This window comes from Vicugna pacos, unplaced genomic scaffold (genome assembly GCF_048564905.1).
Source record: "Vicugna pacos unplaced genomic scaffold, VicPac4 scaffold_21, whole genome shotgun sequence".
Taxonomy (NCBI): domain Eukaryota; kingdom Metazoa; phylum Chordata; class Mammalia; order Artiodactyla; family Camelidae; genus Vicugna; species Vicugna pacos.
In genome coordinates this window covers 15282217-15304632 of record NW_027328742.1, presented here as the reverse complement: position 1 = coordinate 15304632, position 22416 = coordinate 15282217, and the positions used below count along the sequence as shown (strand labels likewise).

General features: G+C 44.7%; 1 protein-coding gene across 2 annotated transcripts in view; it reads left to right on the top strand.

The window, feature by feature from the left end:
- LOC140694438 (serine/threonine-protein kinase Nek7-like) overlaps positions 1–9862 on the top strand; it is a 71525-nt gene extending 61663 nt beyond the window's left edge. For both annotated transcript variants that reach the window (XM_072957689.1, XM_072957688.1), the window contains one exon: positions 9424–9862. In XM_072957689.1, coding sequence (XP_072813790.1) covers positions 9424–9534 — 111 coding nt within the window. In that variant the 3' untranslated portion in view covers positions 9535–9862. The remainder of the gene's footprint in view (positions 1–9423) is intronic.
- Positions 9863–22416: the final 12554 nt, after the last annotated feature.

Genomic DNA, 22416 nt, shown 5'->3' with positions numbered 1-22416 from the left:
CATAGTGATTCACAATTTTTAAAGGTCATACTCAATTTATAAATATCATAAAATATTGGCTACACTCCCTGTGCTGTACAGTGTATCCTTACAACTTGTCTGTTCTGTACATAGAAGTTTATACCTCTGAATCCCCTGTCCCTCCCCTGCCCCTCCCCACTGCCCTCTCCCCACTGGAGACCACTAGCTTGTTCTCTGTATCTGCAGTCTGCTTCTGTTTTATTATATTCACATATGCTTCAGAGTCCACAAAGAAGGGGACTTTTGTCTTTCCCTGTCTGACTCACCTCGCTAAGCATAATCCACGTCCACCCGTGCTGCTGCACGTGGCCCGTCCCTTTCTTTGTCCAGCTGCCTAGTTCTCCACTGCCCACACACCGCGCCTTCTCCCATGCGGGGCCCCTCTGGACCGTCCCCTCCTGTCCCGAGGAGCTGTAGCTGCCTTTCGTCTGTGTGTCTCTGGGGCCTGGCGCGTTAAAGGAGGTTTAGGGAATAATTGATTGATTGATTGATCAACCAGTTGAGGGAATGAGGGAGTGAGATTAAAGGAATAAATGGAAAAAAGAATGAAACAATAAATGTCAACTGAATGAGAGAATGTTCTCAAAGAACTCTACCTAGTGAGGCAGGAAAGTACTCGAAAGGCAGGTCAGCGATGATGATTTCTCTTAACAAGGTTACCTGCTGTGTGATCTTGCTCGTGCTCACGAGCAGGCAGCATCGTATCGGGTGTCCAGCATCCATCCACTAGGAAGGAAGACAAGTGGATGTTTTCCCTCCGGCTTCAGTGTTTAATTTCTTTGGGAGATGCTGGAGTAGTCACCAGAATTAGGCATGTTCACTGTTGAAAAGGTTATCGAGGCTATCTCAGGAGAATCTAAGAAAATATACAGTTGTCTTTTAAAATACCAACCTAAATGGTCACACCCAAAGAACTAATGGAGAATGGATGAAATCTTAGAAACTTTCACTTCCAAAATGACCATCTTTTTTTTTTACTTTATTAAATGATAGTATCTTTTTTTCACTTTATTGCCTCCATTGCTTTTTATCCCTTTCTTAGACAATATCATAATGCCGCCTCTTTTTTTAATCTTTTTTTAAGTTAGAGAAATGGAAGGCAGGAGAGGAGGGTTTTCCATCCCTTTCAGCCTTTCCAGGAATGGCCGCTTCACTCAAATGTGTAAGAATTCCAGCAGCATTTCCATTTTTTTTCCCAATCAAAGTATAGTTGATTTATAACGTTGTGTTTCAGTTGTACAGCAAAGTGATTCAGGTATATATTTTCAGATTGTTTTTCATTATAGGTTATTACAAGATACTGAATATAGCTCCCTGTGCTACACAGTGAATCTTTGTTGGTTATCTAATTTATGCATAGTAGTTTTTATCTGTTAATCCCATATTCCTAATTTATCCCTCCCTCCCTTTCCCCTTTGGTAACCATAAGTTTGTTTCTCTCTGTGAGTCTGTTTGTGTTCTGTATATAGATTCATTGGTATTGTTTTTTAAATTCCACGTGTAAGTGATATCATATAATATTTGTCTTTCTTTGTCTGACTTACTTCATTAAGTATAATATCCTCTAGGTCCATCCATGTTGCTGCAGATGGCATTATTTTATTCTTTTCATGGCTGAGTAGTGTTCCATTTGCATGTATATATATTTTATATATATATATGTGACATCTTTATCCATTCATCTGCCACCGGACACTTAGGTTGCTTCCATGTCTTGGCTATTATAAATGGTGCTGCTGTGAACATTGGGGTGCATGTATCTTTTCAAATTTGAGTTCCCTCTGGATATCTGCCCAAGAGTGGTGTTGCTGGATCATAAGTCTATTTTTAGTTTTTTGAGCAATCTCCATACTGTTCTCCATAGTGGCTGCACCAAACTGCATTCCCACCAGCAGTATAGGAGGGCTCCTTTTTCTCCACAGCCTCTTTACCACTTATTATTGTAGACTGCTTGGTGATAGGCTGACACCTCACATGGCATTTTCACTATTCTTGAGACTAGATAAGTATTGATTCTTCCAGCATATTTAAAATACAAGGATTAAAAAGTTTGATCCTTTCTAAGCTTGAATATATATGAATAACAAAATAGTAATAAATTTTAGTTGAATTAAACTGATTTCAGATATTTATTGGTTATTATGGAGTCTAAATATATTTACATGGCTTTAAATAAAATTGGAATACTGAATTTTTTTCAGTTTCTGAAATCACCATTTTCTTTCATTCATATCCACACTTTCCTGTTAAAGAGAAAAGGTCTGTGGCATTACTCCCATTTTACATATGAGCAGACAGAGACCCAGAAGCATCAGAGCAAATGCTAGACTCCTGGGCGCGGCCCCTCAGGACACCCCTCCGCTTGTGCTCCTGGAGCAGAGGGGCCGCGCCCGGGGGCAGTGTGAGGGGCTCCGTGCCTTCTCCCCGGACCCCTGGGCTCTTCCTGCCTCCTGCCCCGCCTGCCGTCTGGGCTCTCCCTCCGTGGGGCGCCATGTGCACGGGCAGGGCCGGTCAGAGCTGCTCGGAACCCCTTCTGCCCGGTTGTGACTTAGGGACCACGTACCCCTGAAGGGAAAGGATGGGGAGACTTTGCAGAAGGATGGGAATGAAGTTTACATACCAGGGTATGCACAGACTACTACGTATAATTCAAGTAAGACACCAGGTGCGTTGATTCATAACATGCTAACCGAAAATGTTAGTTTGTTGTAATTTTACTAATACTTTTATTTTTCCCAATGGTTACCCTTAGGGAAAGGAAAATACTAAATGAAAGATGTAAAAATGATAACTGGCTTTTTAACCTAACATTTACAAGTAATTTCTGTTTATATTTAAATTCAGAATATGTTTAAAGAAGCTTTTTAAGAAAGTTGAATCGGTAACAAAAAACATGACCTTTGTTTTAGCTCATAAAAGAGCTACTTTATGTAAATAAGAAGAAAAAATAAGATGAAAGTGTCAGCTACAGATTTTTTTGCATATTTTGTAGTTAAACTTAGTTTATAAAACTTTTTATTCACTTGAGCATCTAAATAGTTCCATATTACTGTTGCTGGATTCACAGATTTTAATAGAACCACATAAATTTCTTGGAGTTGTCACTGGAAATTAACCATTGTTACTTAAATTGATGTTGGAAGATTATTCCTAATACCCTGGCCCAAGAATATTTAAATGAGGGACTCTATGGCCTATGGCACAAGTAATGTTTAGAGGTAAACCTTTCCACAGATGTTTTTCTAGTCCTTATAATTATGTAACCCAGTGCTAAATGAGATGAGAATATTTTACTGTAAAATGTAGGAAGAGATATCTAATAATATTAAATATATAACTGTGCCATTATTTATTAAAGTTAACACTGTCATCTCAAACTCTGTTAATAACATTGGATTTTCCTTCCTAAAGTCGCCATGTAAGATTAGATCTTCAGGCTTTAAATGTTTCATTTTTGTTTAAAAATATGTGTAAGTAGGCGCTCTGTTCACTTACGCTGCTGAAGTGACTTGCTCCTTGAAGACGTGAGTCCGGGACGGTGCCCTGTAGCACACGCGTCCGGTGGGCTCCTGTAAGCCACGTGACTTTCTGTCAGACTCCCACAGTTCTCACTGGATGAGCTTCAGCTGCGAAGGCAGACCTGGCGTCCCCTCCTGCCTATGCAGGGGGCTTCCTCCTCACTTTCCCTCTACCCCAAGTCAGCCACTGGTGGCACTTTGGTGTGCAGGTTGGATGTGCCTCATCATTTTGTGTAAACATCTGAAGCATCAACCTGTAGTGTGCTTTAATGCGTCAGACCCACTGTGGGTGCTGAAGTGCGTCCTTGGGTGGGTGGAAAGTGGGTGTACCTGGGAGCTGATGTGACCTAACTGGTCTCAGAGGGATTGAGGTGGGGGTGGAGCAGAACCAGTGCCGACAGCCCGGCCTTCACTGTCCTGCGCAGGGCTGTGTTAGTGACCTGATGCCGGGATGCCCGAGGAGCCGATGGCATCACCTGCACGTGACTGCACTCGACCCAAAACTGGGTGATTGCACTGACAGCTGTGACTGTCAGCACCCTCTTCTTTCTCATATTTTTGGTACAAACCTATATGCTTTGGTGTTTCTTTAGAAATACATACATCAGAGTATATTAGCATTTTTTCCGCTTTACTGAAAATAGTCAATTTCTGTATGACTTATGATGTCATAATCCTTTAGAAATGTTACAGAGGACTCATTTTATTTTTACTTTATATGCTTTTTTTCTCATTTAAATGTTTCTGTGTTGCTTTTTAAATTTCTCTTAAACATCTGAATTCAACAGTTTTTTCTTTGGTTTTGTAAAGGCTCTTACATATTCAGACCTTTATTTTTGCCTTATTTTCAGCTTGTTCTAAAAAACAACTTTAAAACAAACCGAAGTACGTGTTTTTACAAACATGAGTAAAGTAATTCAGACTAAACAGGTTTCTCGAGATAATGACAAACATGAAATGTCTCTCTACTTGTTCCTGTTTGTTTTTATGACTGTAATAACATCTATTGATTTTGGAACTGTTTCTGTAATTTAAAGTAATAAGTAGAAAGCTAATTCCATTTAAACACAAACTTTTTTGAGCGAGTGATTGCCCGCCAGTACTACTAGGAGTTAGAGCCTGACTTACGGGAACATACGTAGAATTGTTAGTTACCATATGGACACACGTTCTTCTTGAACGTGGTTAATAGTGTAGCATTTAGAATCGTCTCCAAGTTTTGGATAATTGTTAAGGATGTTTTCAGTAATTTCTTTCCCAGAGATTTGCGGGAACTTTTAACGTAAGACTAGCATTGAGGGAGAGCACTGCAATAATTATTTCTTTCTGATTACATAATGTCTGATGGATCAAAAACTTAAGAGGCCTTTTTTTTGATTCATCACATCACTGCAAATTCATGATACAGTGTAAAGACATTGCTCCGTGTTAAAATTCAAGTGCATTTTCTTTGGAGGGAGTCACGGTTACTTGGATGAATGAGTCAGGTTAGAAAAGACACTGAAATGGTCACTCTAGTCAGAATGCCAGTGTGAACGTTTCTGTGTCTTCATTTCTCGGGGAGAGTAGGCCTCTCTCTCGTGGTTTTGTAGAGCCCTAGAGAAGACTTTTTGGCTTGTTTTTTGATCAGAGTTGGTCTGTGAAATGTGAGGGCAGATCCATTAATTGTAGAAACCAACGAGCCAGTGTTAGAGCTGGCTTCTTTTGAGAATCAAATGCCCTAACGCCTCTCTCTGGCTCCGTGGAGGGTCAGGCATTGGTGCGGGGTGGCCGCGGGAACCCGCAGACCAGGCTGGAGTTCCCTCGGGCAGTGCCACGCGGTGACTGAAGGCCGGTGTCGGAAGCCGGAGCGCTTGGGTTCAGACCCAGGCGGGGCCCGTGCTGCCCTGTGACCTGAGGGACGTCCCGCTTCTGCTAAGTGTGGCCTCCGCAGACCGCCTCACCCAGGGTCCTGAAGCTGAGGAAGACGCGAGGGTGCCTGGTGGTGCCTGGCTCACAGCGAGAGCTGGAACAGGCCCCGGCCCGTAGGACGTGGCTTCCTCTCTGCCCTGGCCGCGGAAATGGCATTGAAGCTGGAGGTACCTCACGGGGCACGAGGAGACGCCTCCTCACGTGTGGTGCCCAGGAGACCGTATTCCGTGGTCCGCTGGAACCTTGGGGAAAAGTATCTGCTGCTGCCAGGAGCATCTCAGTCCCAGCCATGTGGCCCTTAGATTTGTCCCCCGGCTGCCAAAAGTGCGCCACGGTGGCCACACGAGCCAGCCCGTCACCTTTGGCTGTTTAACGGCTAAGAAGCTGGGGGCGTCTCTAGCGAAGCTGAGTTTCCTCCCTCCCTCTCGTTCGTGACCTCAGCCCCCTCTGCCGTCCCTTACGGTTATGCCTGAACCTCCCGTGTCTTAGCCTCCTGTTCATCACGTCGGGAGCACAGGTCGCTCTGCCGCCCAAAAGAGCTACTGAGCTTCCGTGTACGTTGACAGAGGGGTGGGTGTGACCTTATTGGTGGAACCTATATTGGTATCTGGTGTGACGGGGGACTCTTCTCAGGGCCACATGAATTTGCGTTTTTTAATCAAATTATTTGTTAAAGGCATAAACCTTGGTCCGTGGCTGTGTGTAGTAGATGAGTAGCAAGTGTGATTTTCCCCCCTCATTTTGCCGAGACTGCTGCCGCTGCCGCTCCCCTACTAGGTTGTGAGGTCTATTTAAATGCTTCTTTGAAATGGCTCATAGTCATACTTACCAAGGAACCTACATCAAGTTAAGAGTTCAGGCCTGTGTAAATCTCCCATAATGTGTTTGCATTCCACCTTTCAAAAAGGGTTTGAGATAACTTACAGTAAAAGATGTGACTTGCAGGTTATTAACTAGAAGCAGGTCGAATTCAGGACCAAGGAGAGAAGGGGATGTAGATTCCCCTTCCTCTCGGTGTGTCTGTCATGGCCTCGTGGCTCCATGGCTCCAAGCGAGACAGTGAACAAACCCTTCTGCCTTTAAGGAGGAAGTGTGCCTGCTCCTCAGAGATGGCAAATTTTCCTTCTGCTAAACTGGGATTGAGACAGCTCCCATTCAGGCCTGCGAGTAACACCAGGCGCTGTCTGCACAGCAGCCGTACAGCAGATGCCTGAGTGATTTTGGTAAAAGCCAAAAGCGGGCATTCAGGCATGGTGTTAGAAAGGTGATTGGGCTGCGGGACAGACCAGTGTGCTCCAGGGTGCGGCCTTCTGGGGGCCCGATTTGATTAAAACGGGGGACACAGATCATCCAAGCTGTGTGAGCTGCATTCCTCTGACTTGCCTCCCCTGAATGTCCGTTTTCTTAGCCCAAGTTTGAGGGGAGCCGTGTGACCCACCTATGGGTTTTCTTTGAATTCCAGTTTCTGAAAATTCAAATCTTTGAGTACTCCACGCACCGCTGATTGTTCCTGGACAGGGAGCTGCAGTGGTAGATTCTGTTCTGCTGATTTGCTTAAGGGAATACAAACAGCGAGCGGGTTGACACCTTTGATCAAAGCAGAGGCGTCTCACCACTGTGCCCACCGGTTGGAAGTCAGACCAGCCTCCAAGTGCCTGAGACGTTAGTCCCTCCACTCTGTGATGACCCCCATCAGCACCCAGTAGCCATCACGCTCTGTCAGATCCCGGTAACTCCTCTCTCTCGATGGGAACACAGTAACACCTTAACCCAGGTGACATCCCCTTGTAGCGGTGCTGATCTGAAATTAAACCAGGGAGCGTCACCGAATGATCGTGGTGCGTGCAGAGCTGTATGAGGCATCGTGAGGAGCTCAAACTGAAAGGCCACGTCCGTGAAAGGAAGTGAGCCCTCAGCAGGGGGGACAGGCTGAAGCCCTCCCCGCAGCAGGGCGGCTAGGGAGGCTGCAGGGAGGGTGCGCGGTGCAGCGGGTGGGTGATGCCCCGACAGCAGGCGGGTCGCGGTGTGAGGGTGCAGGACAGAGCAGAGCAGAGCAGCAGCATAAATAAGGCTGAGGGGCCTGACGCCGGAGGCGAGCACAGAGCTCTGGGCGCGGCAGTGCCTTGCAGCGCCAGGTGGGCAGGACGGAGGAGGGGCCGTGCGGCTGGGAAGGGGCTGGGAATGTAGGCGGGGGCCGGGTTTGGGAAGCCCTGGTACAGCACCGGAGAGGCAGGGCAGCGGGGCCATTGAAATGCTTGATGTTGGCGGGTGGTCAGCTTGGGGTTCAGCAGCACAAGGGGGATGGAACTGGAGGCAGGACTATCGCGGTGGAGCCCGAGCAGAAGGACAGTGCACCTCGTTGCCGTCGGGAAGCAATGGGACTCGGCTGGTGATGGTTGGGCACTTGGGCAGGAAGTGTCTGAATGCATGTCAGACGTCGGGCCCAGATACGAGAGGTGCTGCCCACGAGGGGAAGGCCGGGTCTGGGGAAAGAAGGAGCAAGACCTGGTTCTGAACACGTGGAACTTGTGCTGCTGCTGCCAGTGCAGGCAGATGCGGTGGCAGGTGAGGGGTGGAGCCGGGGGAGGTCTGACATTACTGTCGTTGCTGACTTTCCAGACGGGAAGGTGAATCATTCAGTTTCATTCTGGTAGCATCATGTAATCTGAGGGATGAGAGCTAGGACAGACCTTACAGGTCACCTGCTCCTGCCCCCTCCTTGAATGGATAAAGAAATCAACCTCCCCTGGCAGTGACTGACCTCCGGGCCCAGGGCTGCGGGTGCCTCGACCTTGGACAGGCCTGGTTTCCACAGCCCTGTCCGGCTCCTCACCCGTCCTCCCCTCCTCCTCTCCCACTTGACTTTCTTGCTGGCGGTAGCCTCTCCCTTGTGCTATTACTAGAAGCAGCTCACAGATTCTATCACCAGCTTCTTTATCCTCTAGATGAAAAATTTTTATGGGAGAGGTCGAGGACTGAAGAAATTACAGTAATTAGAGAATTAAACCAAGTGCTAATCTAGTGGCCAGAGTTAATGCAAGTTTTCAGAGTATCTGAGTCATTTCTAAAGACAGACTTAACGGCTGAAAAATCGGTTCTTCCCCGTGATTTGCCCATCATCTGTGGAAGACCAGGTCATGAACATGCGTGGCTTCGCGGGCGTGTGGCAGTTAGCATTAAAGATGAAATTCCCCACTCATCCACTCAGTGGCTCCAGGACTAGATGGGAAGATATTTTCTTAGTTTATTAAAATGTACTTTTTGCTGTGACGTCAGTGAGTAAACCTCAGCCCTCTCGTCTATAAAATGAGGACATAAATATTTCTTACAGTTGAGGATCACAATCCTGCTTGTCGCTGAGCCTGTTTGTCGTGTGTCATTCTTAGTTTGGAGGAGGCTTCTACTTTAATACAAAACTAATAAAAACTGTGTAGATAAATTGGTTTTATATGTTGGTTTATATAATGGTTTATGATATACATATATAAATTGGTTTATGATAAATGTGTGTGATAGCTGTTTACCCTAATTTTCTCCTGCAGATTTAGATATATAGTAAGCTAAGTGTGAAAATTTCACCTTACAGTCAAGGCTGTCATAGTAAATTCTAGGTCAAATAAATGTAGGTATATAGGTGGCAGTTCATTTGGAGTCTTTGGTTTAAAACTTACCGTCTTTACTGACTGCTGTCTTCTGATTAAACTTCTCTGAACAATCGTAAGATCCCTTTAAAGCCTCTGGTTGTGACTGTGGAGAAAACTGCTTGTTTGACATGAACGCTCACCAGTGAACTTGCCCCTCAGAGCGGCCGACTCCTGTGAAGTCGCTGACCGGGTCGCGCGCGTTCCCAGACGCGCAGACAGACGCGCAGCAGCGCGCGCGCTGTCCCGGGAGCGCGCAGCCGCCCGCGGCGCCCCCGCGACCGGCTCGCCCCGGCGGCGGGGCTCAGTCGCTGTGTCGTGTGTCTCTGCAGCTGTGGCAGCTGGTGAACACGTGCATCAACCCGGACCCGGAGAAGCGGCCGGACATCACCTACGTGTACGACATGGCGAAGAGGATGCACACCTGCACCGCCAGCAGCTGAGCGCCGGCCGCGCACGCGCGGCAGTGTTTCTGTGCAGATCATACCTCCCCGATGTGGGTGTTAAGATTAGTATTTCAGAGCTAATGTGCTTTGAATCCTTAACCAGTTTTCATGTAAGCTTCATTTTGTACCAGTTTAAGTCACCTGCTCGCAACCCCCAAATGACTTCGGATAAGCAAATTGCATGTTAGCAGAGCAAACGGAACATGATGGTTTTTAATGGCTCAAGATTTTTAGAAGTATTTAGAGTTCTGTGCCGATAAGTTGTGTTCAGGTAGATTCAGCGCCAAACGTCGGAAGTGCAGCTTGGCCTCAGCCAGACACCCTCAACCTGCTGGGACGTGTCTGAGCAGGTGACTTGTGTGCTTTGCACTTATTTGTGGACATTTGAGATGAACACAATTGTGAATTTTTGTGATTATTTTATTTTTAAAAGTTTGAAGTATGTGTTTCTAGTTCTTAGCATTGCAGCTTTCAAATAGACTTAAGATAAATGTAAACTATTTGAGAAGCATTTAAAATTCTTAGCTTTTACATTCAAAATGCGACTATTAAATGTGAAAAAATTTGGGGACAAAATGTGAGTCTGACACGGAAGAATTTTTTTTTTGCTTTGTTTTGTTTTAATATCTTTGATATTCTCCTTGCAGTAACATGGTATAAATGAATCCATTTAAAAAGTGGTTAAGGATTTGTTTGGCTGGTTTGATAGTAATTTTGAAAGTTGCACATTGCCCAAGGCTTTTGTGTGTGTGTTTTTACTATTGTTTGTACATTTGAAAAATATTCTTTGAATAATCTTGTAGTGCTATGTCTCAGTGCCTCTGTGAGTTTCAGTGCTCTGCACCTGACTGCACACTGTAGTGTAAGCATAGGTTTTTATTCATAGATTTTATTGAAGTTCTGGTTGGTCCCCTTTAGAAATTTTTTTATATTCTTCAAGTTCCTTTCCTATTTATATTGTATATGCATTTTATCCATTATTGTTTCAGATTTTCTGACAACCTAATAGCCTTAAAAAATGCCTGGTGTACCAACACTTTTCCTGGATTGAATACTTTCTTGTTTAACTTTCTAAAACCTGGGCCACCCCGTGTGCATGGACTTAGTCTTGTCAGGGAGGAAGAAGGGAGGTGAGTTGTATGGTACCTGTGAATGTTGACACTGTTTCAATTCATTGAAGGTTGTAATTTCAGAATATGTTTATAAAGACGTGAAAACTGGCCAGGGCCACAGCCAGCATTTTTATGAGATTAACATTTCTATTGAGAAGCTTTTTGGCAAAGTGCTGTATGCACACGTGACGGTGACAGAGCTGGTAACACTTGGGTTGGCTTAAGGGAATGCAGGGTTCAGTCAGTGCTGTTGTGGAGATGTTTGCTCTGAAGGCCCTCGTGTTCGTGGTGACCAGCGCCTCACAGACTTGTGAAGCCAGAAGCCTGGGTGGCGGTCACTGTGTGAGGACTCCGTGCCGCCCTGTAACCTTGGGATCCACAGTCCTGCCAGAGGGAACACCTCATGCTTGGAGAACACCTACCTTTAGCTGCTTTAGAACTGCTGGTTTTGTTTTTTCATAAAGTACTTTTCTTACAGTCATTTGAGTACTTTCAAGTCATTTGTAAACTTTAAAGATGTACAAAGGGCAGAAGTGTCAACTTTTCCCCCCTAAATTTAATCAGCTTTAGTATCTTAATCAGTTCTGAATTTAGGATAATTTTATCTTGGGATCAGCCAAGGAGAGCTGGTTGTTGTAGGTGTGAGATGCTGCGCTGTTCCTTCCGGATCCTGGAGACCTCCCTGTGCCCTCGGTGCCCGCACGTGTCTCCAGGGTGATGAGTGGATTGTTTGTGTTGACCACTCGTCTCGTGTCCATTTTAATGTAATATAATTGAGTGAGATGCACTGTTCTCCATCTGGAACGGATATGCTCCTTTTTCTTGCAATTTTAAAACCTACATGGTTCAAATTCATTAGCTTGACTCATCACAGGCATTTGAGCAAAGATTTAAATGTTTCTTTTCGGGGAATCTGTCTGCTAGGAAGAAACAGCTGGGAAGAATTTGATGATCAGGGAAATCCATGGTTATTTTCTACATGTGGAAACTTTGGGATAATCTTTTTTTAATCTGAGTGTTTATATTTTTCTTGAAGAAACTGCTGTGCAAAAGACAAATTTTAATTTTGAACAGAATCATTTCAGTGAATTATGAAGATGATTAGGAGTTTTAACTTGTATAATCGCCTATAAAATGTTCCCTTTATATTTCTGTTTATAAGTAAATTTTGTATTGATTAAGTGAGACATTTGAGTTGATCTGAAGAACAGTAAAATGTAAGGGACATGTGGTTCTAAACGTTATTCATACTTTGGTCCAGCTCCCCCGGGCGCAGCGGGGAGGGGTGACTGTCCTGTACGCTGAGGTTTGGGGATAGTGGCGAAGGGTGTCCCTGTGTACATAAGTGCTCAGCGACGTGCAGCGATGGCGAATTCGGTGAGACGTGACAGCTGCTTCCTGGACGCTGACCGTCTACGCGGTGTCTGTCACGAAACAGCGCTCTTGTGTCACAGCCCTGCAGGTGTTGCTGTTAACATTCACATGCTTATTTTAACCAAAATGTTATTCATATTAATGTCTTTCTTTAAAATGAACGTGTTACGTTTATAACCCACAAATGCATAATTATCCTGTGCCTCATATTTCAGCAGTACTGTAATATGGACTTCTTTTGTGAAATACTTTTATTTTGTTATGCTTCAAATACACATACTAAAAAGAATCTGTTGTTAGCTTTGAAAATTGTATAATATCCCAGTATAAATAAAAATATAAAATTAAAAAAATGAGTACAACAAAAAATGCTGTGCGTCTGTGATTTGTCCCCTCAGGTCCACCGTGGGTTCTTTCACTTAGCCTGCAGAAGCAGCTCTTACTTCCGTAAGCTTGCCGTCCTGCAGAAGCCTAGGATTGGAGACCACCGAGATGGTAATGGAGGGCTGACAGACCCTAGGAGTGGGCGCTGAAGTGTGCTGCTTCGCATGTCCCTGTTCTATTCAGGCCATCACTTGCTGTCTTCGAATAAGAAAAGTTCCTGAAAAGTGAAATATTCAGGCCACAGGTTCAGTTCCTGTCACTGTAATATGCTAGTGGTGACAGGGCAGGTGGCCTGAATGTTCTTTTCACGTGGTAACTGAAGATGGCTGCTCTGCCTGGAAGCTCGGAGGCTGCAGGATCTTGACGGGGTGGAGGCTGCCAGGCTGGCGCTGGAGGGTCGGGTACACCGTACGCAGCAGAGTCACATTCCGGGAGGCTGTGGTGGAGCACCGCTCCTTTACAGCCTGCAGCGGACACTGAAGCAGCCGCAGCCTGATCGTGTGCATGCTTGCGTGACTGTCAGTAGCAGGAGATCTCAGGTACGAGATAGTGCTGGACTAGTTAGCGCTTCATTTCAGAAGTACGTTAATCAGAACGGTCATGACCAGACACACGTGATTAAATGTATTGGTGCAGCTGTAGTTACCGCCAAACGGACAGAATAACCTATTAAAATCAAAACAATGACATTAATTGGGAGGTTTATCTGAGGGAGTCCCTTTCTGGTCTTCTTACACATCCATTTCATTGTTCACTTGGATCTCGTTAATCTAATTTGAATCCTTAACAGGTGAAAACAAAGTAAAAGAAAACTTTTAAGTTGTAAGATTTGTAACCAGGGGTTTTTAAGTAAATTATTTGCACTGTATTACAATGCATAGAAAATAGTTTTTTTCACTCCTTTCTAGAAGCATAATCCTGCTCATAAATTGTGTCTCTAATCCTCATTTTCTCAAGTGTAAAGTCATGATGTAAATCCCTAACTCTACAAGAGAATTGAATGCCGATACATTTTATGAAGGGTTGGGTGCAATGCCAGGGACCAAGTGAGGGTGTGCTACATGGAGCTGTGGTTACACCATGTGTCTCTCTTCTGGCTCCAGCCTCATCTACTTCTGCCTAATTCTCCCCTTTGTAGCCTGATGGGAATGGTTTTTCAGGGGCCCCAAGCTCTTTCTCACCTTAGGGCCAGTTCATCTTAAACAGCTCTTCCCTTTAGGTCAGAAATAGTCCTACAACCTTTCCATGGCTGACGTTAAACACACTTCTTCAGGAGCCATTCAGATGGCCCCCTTCACTTTTCCTTTGGTGCTCACTGCACTGCACCCTAATGATTACTTGTGTGGTCCTTTGTTTACTCACAGTCTAATCAGACTAGACCCCAGGCTCTAGTAGGACAAGTACATCCTGTGTTCAGTGTGCTGGTCTGCACCTAACACAGTGCCCCCCACAGGGGAGTCACGCAGTTTACTTTTCTCAAATTAGTAAGTAACATGGTGCTTGTGGTACCATGAGTGGAGCTGAGTGCTCCCGGAGACCGTGCATGGATGCAGAGACAGTAGTCAGGGAAGGAAGGACAAGTAAGGAGGGAAAAGAATCAAAAACTGAAAGAAGCTAAACCAGAAGAAAAATGTGAAGTTACCAGTCACCATAAGTTACAAAGAAATTGAAGTTAACAAGGATTAAGGTTGGAACCTTGGACCTAGTAGACGTCACGGCAATGTTCAAGGTGGCCGTTTCAGGAGGAGACGAGTAGAAAACAAGCTGGGGGACAAGCAGGGGTGATGCACGTGGAGGAAGACAGTCCCCAAGTGCAGGAGGCACAGAAAGACCATGCAGAGTTAGCCCTGAGAGGAGCACGCCGAGACATACTGCGATCAAAGTGACAAAAACTAGATATCAGGAGAAAATATGAAAAGCAACAAGAGAAGAGCAACAGATAACATACAATGGAGCTCCGTGGACTGTTTGCTGATTTTTCAGCAGAAACGACAGGCCAGCAGGGAGTGGGGCATGATACATTTAGGGTAATGAAAGGGAAAAGGCTACAGCAAAGAAAACTGTATCCAGCAAGGCTCTTGCTCAGACTTGATGGAGCAGTCAAAGCTTTACAGACAAGCAAGAGCTTAAAGGATTTAGCACCACCAAACCAGCTCTACAAAAAATACTAGAGGAACTTCTACAGGCAGAAAAGGAAAGGCCACAACTAGGAACGAGGAAACTACGAAACAGAGAAGCTCACCGGTAAAGGCAAGCAGAGTAAAGGCAGGACACCATCCACACGCACGCGAGGAGGAAAGGTTAAGGGCGAAGTAGTAAAATCACCGGTATCCGCAATGAGCAGGTAAGGGACACACAAAACAAGTAAATTTAAAATCCAATACCAAAAATAGTCATCACGAGGGGAGAATACAGATGCAGACAGTCTAAAATGCATGTGAAGTTAAGAGATCAGCAGCCTAAAGCAGTCATGTGTTTATGCAGACTGCTAGGCCAAAACCTCGTGGTGACTGCAAACCAGAAATCTGTAACAGATACACACACACAAAAGGAAACGAAGTCCAAACGTAACGCTATAGATCGTCACGAAATCAAGAGAGACCAAAAGGAGGAAAAAAGAACCTACAAAGACAAGCCCAAGACCATTAACACAATGGCAGTAAGAACATACATGTCAATAAACACCTTAAACATAAACGAATAAATGCTCCGACCGGAAGATACACTTGAGGAGAACGCGCGTTCTGCTGCTTTTGGATGGGATGCTGTGGAATTGTCAGTTAGGCCCACCTGGTCTAATGTGGCATTTAAGGCCTGTGTTTCCTTGGTGATTTTCTGTCCTGATGGTCTGTCCATTGAAATCCCACTATTTTTGTGTCATTGTCAATTTCTCCCTTGATGTCTCTTAACATTTGCCTTATGTATTGAGATGCTCCTGTGCTGGGTGCATACATACTTACAGTTGTTGTATTTTCTTACTAGATTGATCCTTTAACCATTATTTAGTGTCCTTCTTTATCCCTTGTAACAGTCTTTAATTTAATGTCTGTTTTGTCTGATACAAGAATTGCTATTCCAGCTTTCTTTTGATTTCCACTTGTGTGGAATACCTTTTCCATTCCCTCACTTTCCATGTGTATGTGTCTCAAGATCTGAAGTGAGTCTCTTACAGGCAACAAATATATTAGTCTTATTTTTGTGTCCATTCAGCCAGTCTGTATCAAATAAGAAATGAAAGAGGAGAAATAGTAACCAATACCACAGAAGGAAAAAAAAAAAGAATACTATGAGCAGTTATATGCCAACAAACTGGACAGCCTGGAGGAATGGACAAGCTTCTAGAAACATAGAGTCCACCAAAACTGAATCAAGAAGAAATAGACAATTTGCACAGACCAGCCACTAAAAGGAAATAGAATCCATAATTAAAAAATAAAAAACTCTCTGCAAACAAGTCTAAGACTGGATGGCTTCGCTGGGGAAATCTACCAATCATACAAAGGAAAACTTACACTGATCCTTCTCAAACTTTTCCAAAAGTTTGAAGAGGAGGGAACACTCCCAAAGTCATTCTATGAAGACGCCATCACCCTGATACCAAAACCAAAGACACCACCAAAAATGAAAATTATAGGCCAGTATCTTTGAAGAATATAGATACAAAAATTCTAAACAAAATATTAGCAAACCAAAGCCAATGACACATAAAAAAGATCATACACCATCATCAAGTTGGATTCCTCCCAGGGTCACAAGGAGGCTCCACTCACAGAGATCAGCCAGTGGGATGCACCACAGCAACAAAAGGAAAGACAAAGTCCACATGGTCATCTCAGTAAGTGCAGAAAAAGTACTTGATAAAATTCAGCATCTATTCATGATAAAAAGTCTTACCAAAACAGGTATAGAGGGAACATATTTCAATGTAATAAAAGCTATTAATGACAAACCCATCGTCAACATAATACTCAAGGCTGAGAAGTTGAATGGAATACTACTCAGTCATAAAAATGAACAAGATGGTGTACGCTATCACTTACATGTGGAATCTGAGAAAGAAACTGACACGAACATTTTAAAAACACAGACTCATAGACATAGAAAACAAACTACAGTTACCCACAGAGAAAGGGGAGATGAATCAGGAGTTTGGGATTTATAGGTGCAAACTGCGACATATAAAGTTGGTAAACAACAAGGCCTTACTGTACAGCACAGGGAACTCTATTCAGCACGTTGTAATGGCCTATAATGAAAAAGAGTATGAACGTGTACGTACATGTGTGTATAACTGATCACGATGCTGTGCCCCTGACACTAACACAACCTTGTAAATGAACCAGGCTTCAACTTAAAAAATCATGTTTCTCAACAGACTTTTGCTGGTTTTAGCATTAAGTGATCCTTCTTGCCTGTTTTAATTATTACTATTATGGTTCCCAAATGGTGACTTTCCAGTTGTTACTTCTTCTGTGTTTATTAGTCGGCATGGTATTGTAAGGAATAACTTTCTCTTTTTCTTCTGTTTGTCTCTTGTTCCTTCATGATTTAGGTCAGGATGGACATACATTCCTATATTACTCAGTGGGTCGTAATCTGTTAGCATCATTTATTTTGAAGCACAAGTTGTCCTGTATTTGCTTAGGAGGAGCCCCTGCAAACTGACTCCTGTGTCTTTTCGGTAAATCCTCATCATTTTTTAGTACTTCCTTCCTTTGTGGCACAAAAAGGTATTCAATGTTCAGCTTGTGTTTTCCCTTCTCTGGTTCTAGAAACAGTCCCTTCTTCCGGGGGCACTGGGATTTTTTAAATTGGATAATGGTATTCAGAAATCAGGATGTGGGCGCTAAGTGTACTCATTTCTTTGGGATGGCCTTGCTTCTGAGCCCTTCCAGTAGACAGAGCTGGCGATGTACGTCTGAGCTCACACACACACACACACACGCGCGCCAGAGACGTTGTAGGTTCACTTGCAGACGACTGTAATAAAGCGAGTAGTGCAACGAAGCAATCCACATGAATGCTTTGTTTTCCCAGTGCGCACAAAAATGGTTGACAGTCTACTTCAGTCTACTAAGCGCAATAGCATGTTGTCTTAAAGGACAATATACACATCTTAATTATAAAACACTTTGCCACTAAAAAATGCTAACCATTACCTGAGCCTTCAGTGATTCATAATCTTTTTGCTGGTGGAGGATTTTAAATATTATGAGAGTTACCAAAATGTGACACGGAGACAAGAAATGAGGAAATGGCGCTGGGAAAGTGGCGCTGGAAGACTTGCTTGGCACGGAGGTGGCGCAATCTTTCAGTAAAAGGCGTGGTGTCTGCGCAGCGCCGTGAAGCAAAGCAGGATAAAACAAGGTCGGCCCGTGCGCACGCACATCTGTTTCTGTATCTATCTGCCAGTATTTTAAAGATTAGGAGGTCCCACCAGTGCTCCCAGTTCTAATCCAACACCACTTGTTGTTTTTTTTTCCCCAAATTTTAACTCTTATCTGGCAGTGGGAAACCTGTCTCTCACTATCAATATTTTGCTCATTCCCACAGTTTGTAACCAGTCTCCTGATCCCACCGACCCCTCCCTGGCTCAGTCTGCCTCCATGTCCCACCCTGCGGGCCCCTCCGGCCCCGTCTGTCTCAGTGGAAGGAAAATGAAACAATATATAGTTTTTTAGAAGACAGAAAAGGAAAAGGAAAAAGATATATTAAATGTTTGTAAAATAAACATTTAGACTCAAACATATAACAGAGGTGAAATGATCAACCAACAACCCACATGTGTGCACAGCTCAGCTGAAATCAGCAAGGAGAACTAGTCACTTAAATTGGAAGCTTTTCCCAGCATCGATTAAACAGGTAGCTTCTCTTTCAGTAATATCCCTAATATGTGACCAGAAGTTGCTGCTCTCAAATATTTCCCCTTAACATCAGTAAGTAGCTAGTTTTTTAGTCATCTGCCAACATGCAACAAATACTCCAAGAGAGTTGTTCCCACCTCTTGTATCAGTGATTCTTGATTCTTGTTCTGTTATCTTCTGTAAAGTTAAAATGTCACCTCTGTGCTCTTTTTTCATCTAACATTGCCTACTGGCTAGTTCATAAAACTCCTGTCACTGTCTTCTCAAGAAAACATCCTTCTTTCTGTCTCCCGCAGATCGGTGGGCATCCCCGCCCTGCTGCTGCGAGCAGGGCACCTTAATAAGACTAGACTATTTCATGAGCAACACATCCTGAACTAAGAACCTGCCATCTTTCCAAAAAGGGATACCTATGGAGCAGGCAACCCCAGCGCAGGGAAAGGACCCTGGGCTCTCCCTAGCCAGAGACTGATGTGCCATCACATCCAACCAGCAGGACATCACATTAAGCTTGATTTTTTAAATTCGAATATTGCCTGGTTCATCAATTGTCAATAACCCTAATCTCCCAACTGCTTTACCTGCCCCCAGAGTTTTCTTTGCAACAGTCGGCACGAACTGTTTATCATACCAATCACATCATGTCACTTTCTCTGCTCAAAATCCTTCGGTACTTCCTGTTGCCCTTAGAATAAAATCCAAACTCTATCATGGCCTGAAAATGCATCTGGTTCTCTCCCATTCACTTTGCTGCAGCTGCACTGAGGCTCTTTTCTGTTTCCAGGATGCACCTGTCCATTGAAGAACTAAAACATCAGTAAGTTAAGACGTTGTTTTACTGTCTCTCTCCCGTTGTGCTTTGCTGATGGGTAAACTCAGCAAAAACAAACTGATGAATGAATGATGGGGGGGGCCCTCAGTGCTGAGCCAGCAGCATGGGATGGATGGGGCTGGGGATGGATGACAGGGAGGCCCACGAAGACCCTTCTTCAGCATCCTGGAAGATCTCTGTTCACGGTGGTCGAGATAGATGGAGTGTACTTAGATTTAATTTGTGTTCAGTGGGGCACAAAGTTCTAGCCGTGATGCCGAGACAGATCCCCACCTTTGTTTTTTAGGGTTTTTTTTTTTTTGTAAATTGCCATAATTATTTCATGAAGCAGCTGTTTATATTATGTCCATTTTGAACAAGATTAGACAAATTAACCTGCAGTGTTGACTGCCTCAGAGTCACACAGCCTGGAAGTGGTGGGAGGAAATATCTCCATGCCGAGATACACCCTAAATATTCGTGTGGAAAATCAGTGGATGAGAAAAATGTTAGGAAGACAAGGGCCAAAAAGAAATTTGAGAAAGAATACTGGGAAGTTGGCCGAAATTCAAGGGAAGTGGTTCATTTAAAGGAAGAATGGCTCTAAGTGCCAGCTGGGCCTCAGCGTTGCGGCTGGACAGCTCGGGTGGCCGTCGACTGGCATTCGCGTTCCGTTCTGCTGAGAATGTGGAAGCAGATAGAATTCTCCGGCACTGTTCTGCTTATTGCAAATGTTGTCTCACAGCTCTTCGCGTCTGTTTTGTGAGTTGCCAGGTACCTAGTGAAGGACTAATTTATTTTAGTGCTTGTAAACAAGCATCATGCATTTTTAAATCAGACACAAGGTGGACTATGATGCAGAAATCTGAGAATACACTTGAATGCTACAGATACAACCCGAATGCCTTAATTTTAGGCTGCACTGTGTTCATGTTTCAGAGAAAGTGAGCTTTACTTTTAACCTTAGCAACGTTCAGAAACACCTTTAAAAGGACGCCCGCCTCATAATCTTACTCACCAGCACCGACAGTTCAAGGAAATTGAAGAAAACGTACGTGTGACATGAATATTCTGAGTTCTGTGTGTCACTTTCGTTTTCCTCTTAACTCTCAAGGGTGTGCCAGACACAGCATTTGGGAGAGCTGCCCTGCCGCCCCGTAATAATGAGGCAATAATGAGATAAATTAGGTGTGAATCACATCAGTGGGGTTTTTCCCTGCTCCTATTGATTTGTCAAAACACTTTATCATGGAAAAGCACAAATGAAAATAACTGTTTTCTCTCTCTGACTGAGACAGCCCCCTTTGGGCTGGGTGTTCGCCTCCAGAGCCTAGAGAGCCCTGAGCTGCTTTCCTGGAGTCCCGGGAACCAGGCTGCCTCACCCAGTCGCGGTCTGTCCGTGTTTCGCTCTGCGCTCTGTGCGAGGCTCTCTTCCAGTGGAGGATTGAAAGCTCGCTCTTATGCACACAAAAATCAGGTTTCTGTCTTTGTACCAGGAAATGAAGCAATTATTTTGTCTTCCAATAGATTTCACTTCCCCAGCACTGGTGCTGTTGTCAGCAAGGCGGTGACACCGCTGGAGGGTTCATTAAACAGAGCCCTGCTGATGCTGACCGTTGATCCTGCAGCCCGCGCAGGTGCATGTGGCCGCCGTATCCCCCTCTCTGCGCTTCACTTCTCTCCAGGGAGAGCCAGTCAGAAGAAACGGCCCTCATGACTGGCGCTTTGAGAAGCAGAGAGCAGTTTGCTTTCAACTGCCAACCTGTCCCCTAGGTTAGCAAATCAAATTTCAGTCTCCTAAGGGCAAAAAGAACGTGTAGCCTGATTGTGTGTGTGTCTGTGTGTGTGGTGTGCGCACTGTGTGCTAAGATCCAACCTTCCCATAGGTTAAACCACAGGAATTCAACTGGTAACTTAAAAACGAGGAATTCAAAATGTACTCACCCTTTAGAAGTGAGATTAGCATTCTTTACACATCCTATTATACCCTGAAATCCGGGATCACACATCTAACGTCAGGGGCATAAGATGAACAAGCTTCAATTTGAGCCATGTCATTACAGAAGACTGTGTTCCCCTTTTTGTGTATTTGGAGAAGTGTGGAGAAGGATGATTAAAAAATTTTTTTTAAATTATTTTTTGGGGGGAGGAGGTAATTAGGTTGGTTGGTTGGCTGAATGATTGAGTGATTTAATGGCGCACTGGAACCCAGGACCTCAAGTGTGCTAAGCACACACTCTGCCACTGAGCGGTACCCTCCTCTCTAGGGATGACTTTTTAAAAACCTGTACTTCTGCCAAGTTGTCAACCTAGGATGCTCATTTCTTTCAATAAAATTTTCGATAAATGACATTTTCCCCAACTTTATGCTGTGAGACTCCAAAAATGATTAGAAATCTAGAAACTAATCTTATTTGCGATGCATCCAGGACACCTTGCTACAACAGTGGGACTGCCATGCCAGCTCACCTTGGGCGTTCTACACTCGAGCCTTTTCTCTCCAATATGTCCTCTGCCAAAAAGTCCAGAGACAGCATAAAGGGGCTGGAGTGTGGTACAGGCCACAGCTGAGTGTGTGACGGAGCCCATGTGTGCAACCAAAGCCCCACTATTAACATGTGAGAAGGGAGGGGCGGGAAGCCACCATGGCAGCCTCTTCCTCGGTGAGCTTACGGCCGCTTCACGCTCTGGGAGTGTGCAAGGCCTGGTGGGTCGCCCCCAAGCAGAGGTGGGGCTTAAATCAGAGCCCACTCCCCAGGGCCCAGCGACTTCAGAAGCAAGGCTGAAACCTGAGCTATGTCCCAGGCAGCTTTGGAGGTTTTTAATGCCACTGGTGTCTTTGTGAGCCGAGCACCTGTGGGATATCTGAGCAGATTACTGGTGCCTGTTGGGGCGGGTCTGATCCTAGCAGCCGCGGGCTTTGTGGGCTCACACGCCCGGAGGTGGAGTTGGAGTACAGGCTGTCCCCCAGGTACATGACTGTGAACAACTGTGGTGGGGCCTGGGGCCTGGGGCCTGACTTCAGCAAGCGCTTCTGAGAGCACAGTGTGAGGGACAGCAGGGCAGCCTGCCTGCTCCCCACCACTGGGGCGGGGCTGAGGGCGTATGGTGGAAATTGCTGCCACAGACCAGAAAAGAAAAGAAAAAAGAATGAAAAGAAATGAGGACAGTTTAAGAGACCCCTGGGAAACATCAAGCACACTAACATTCACACTGTAGGGGTCCCCAGCGGAGAAGAGAGACAAAAAGGGCCTGAGAAAATATGTGAAGAGATAATACCTGAAAACGTCCCTAACTTGGAAGTAGTCACCGAGCCCAGGAAGCCCAGAGAGTC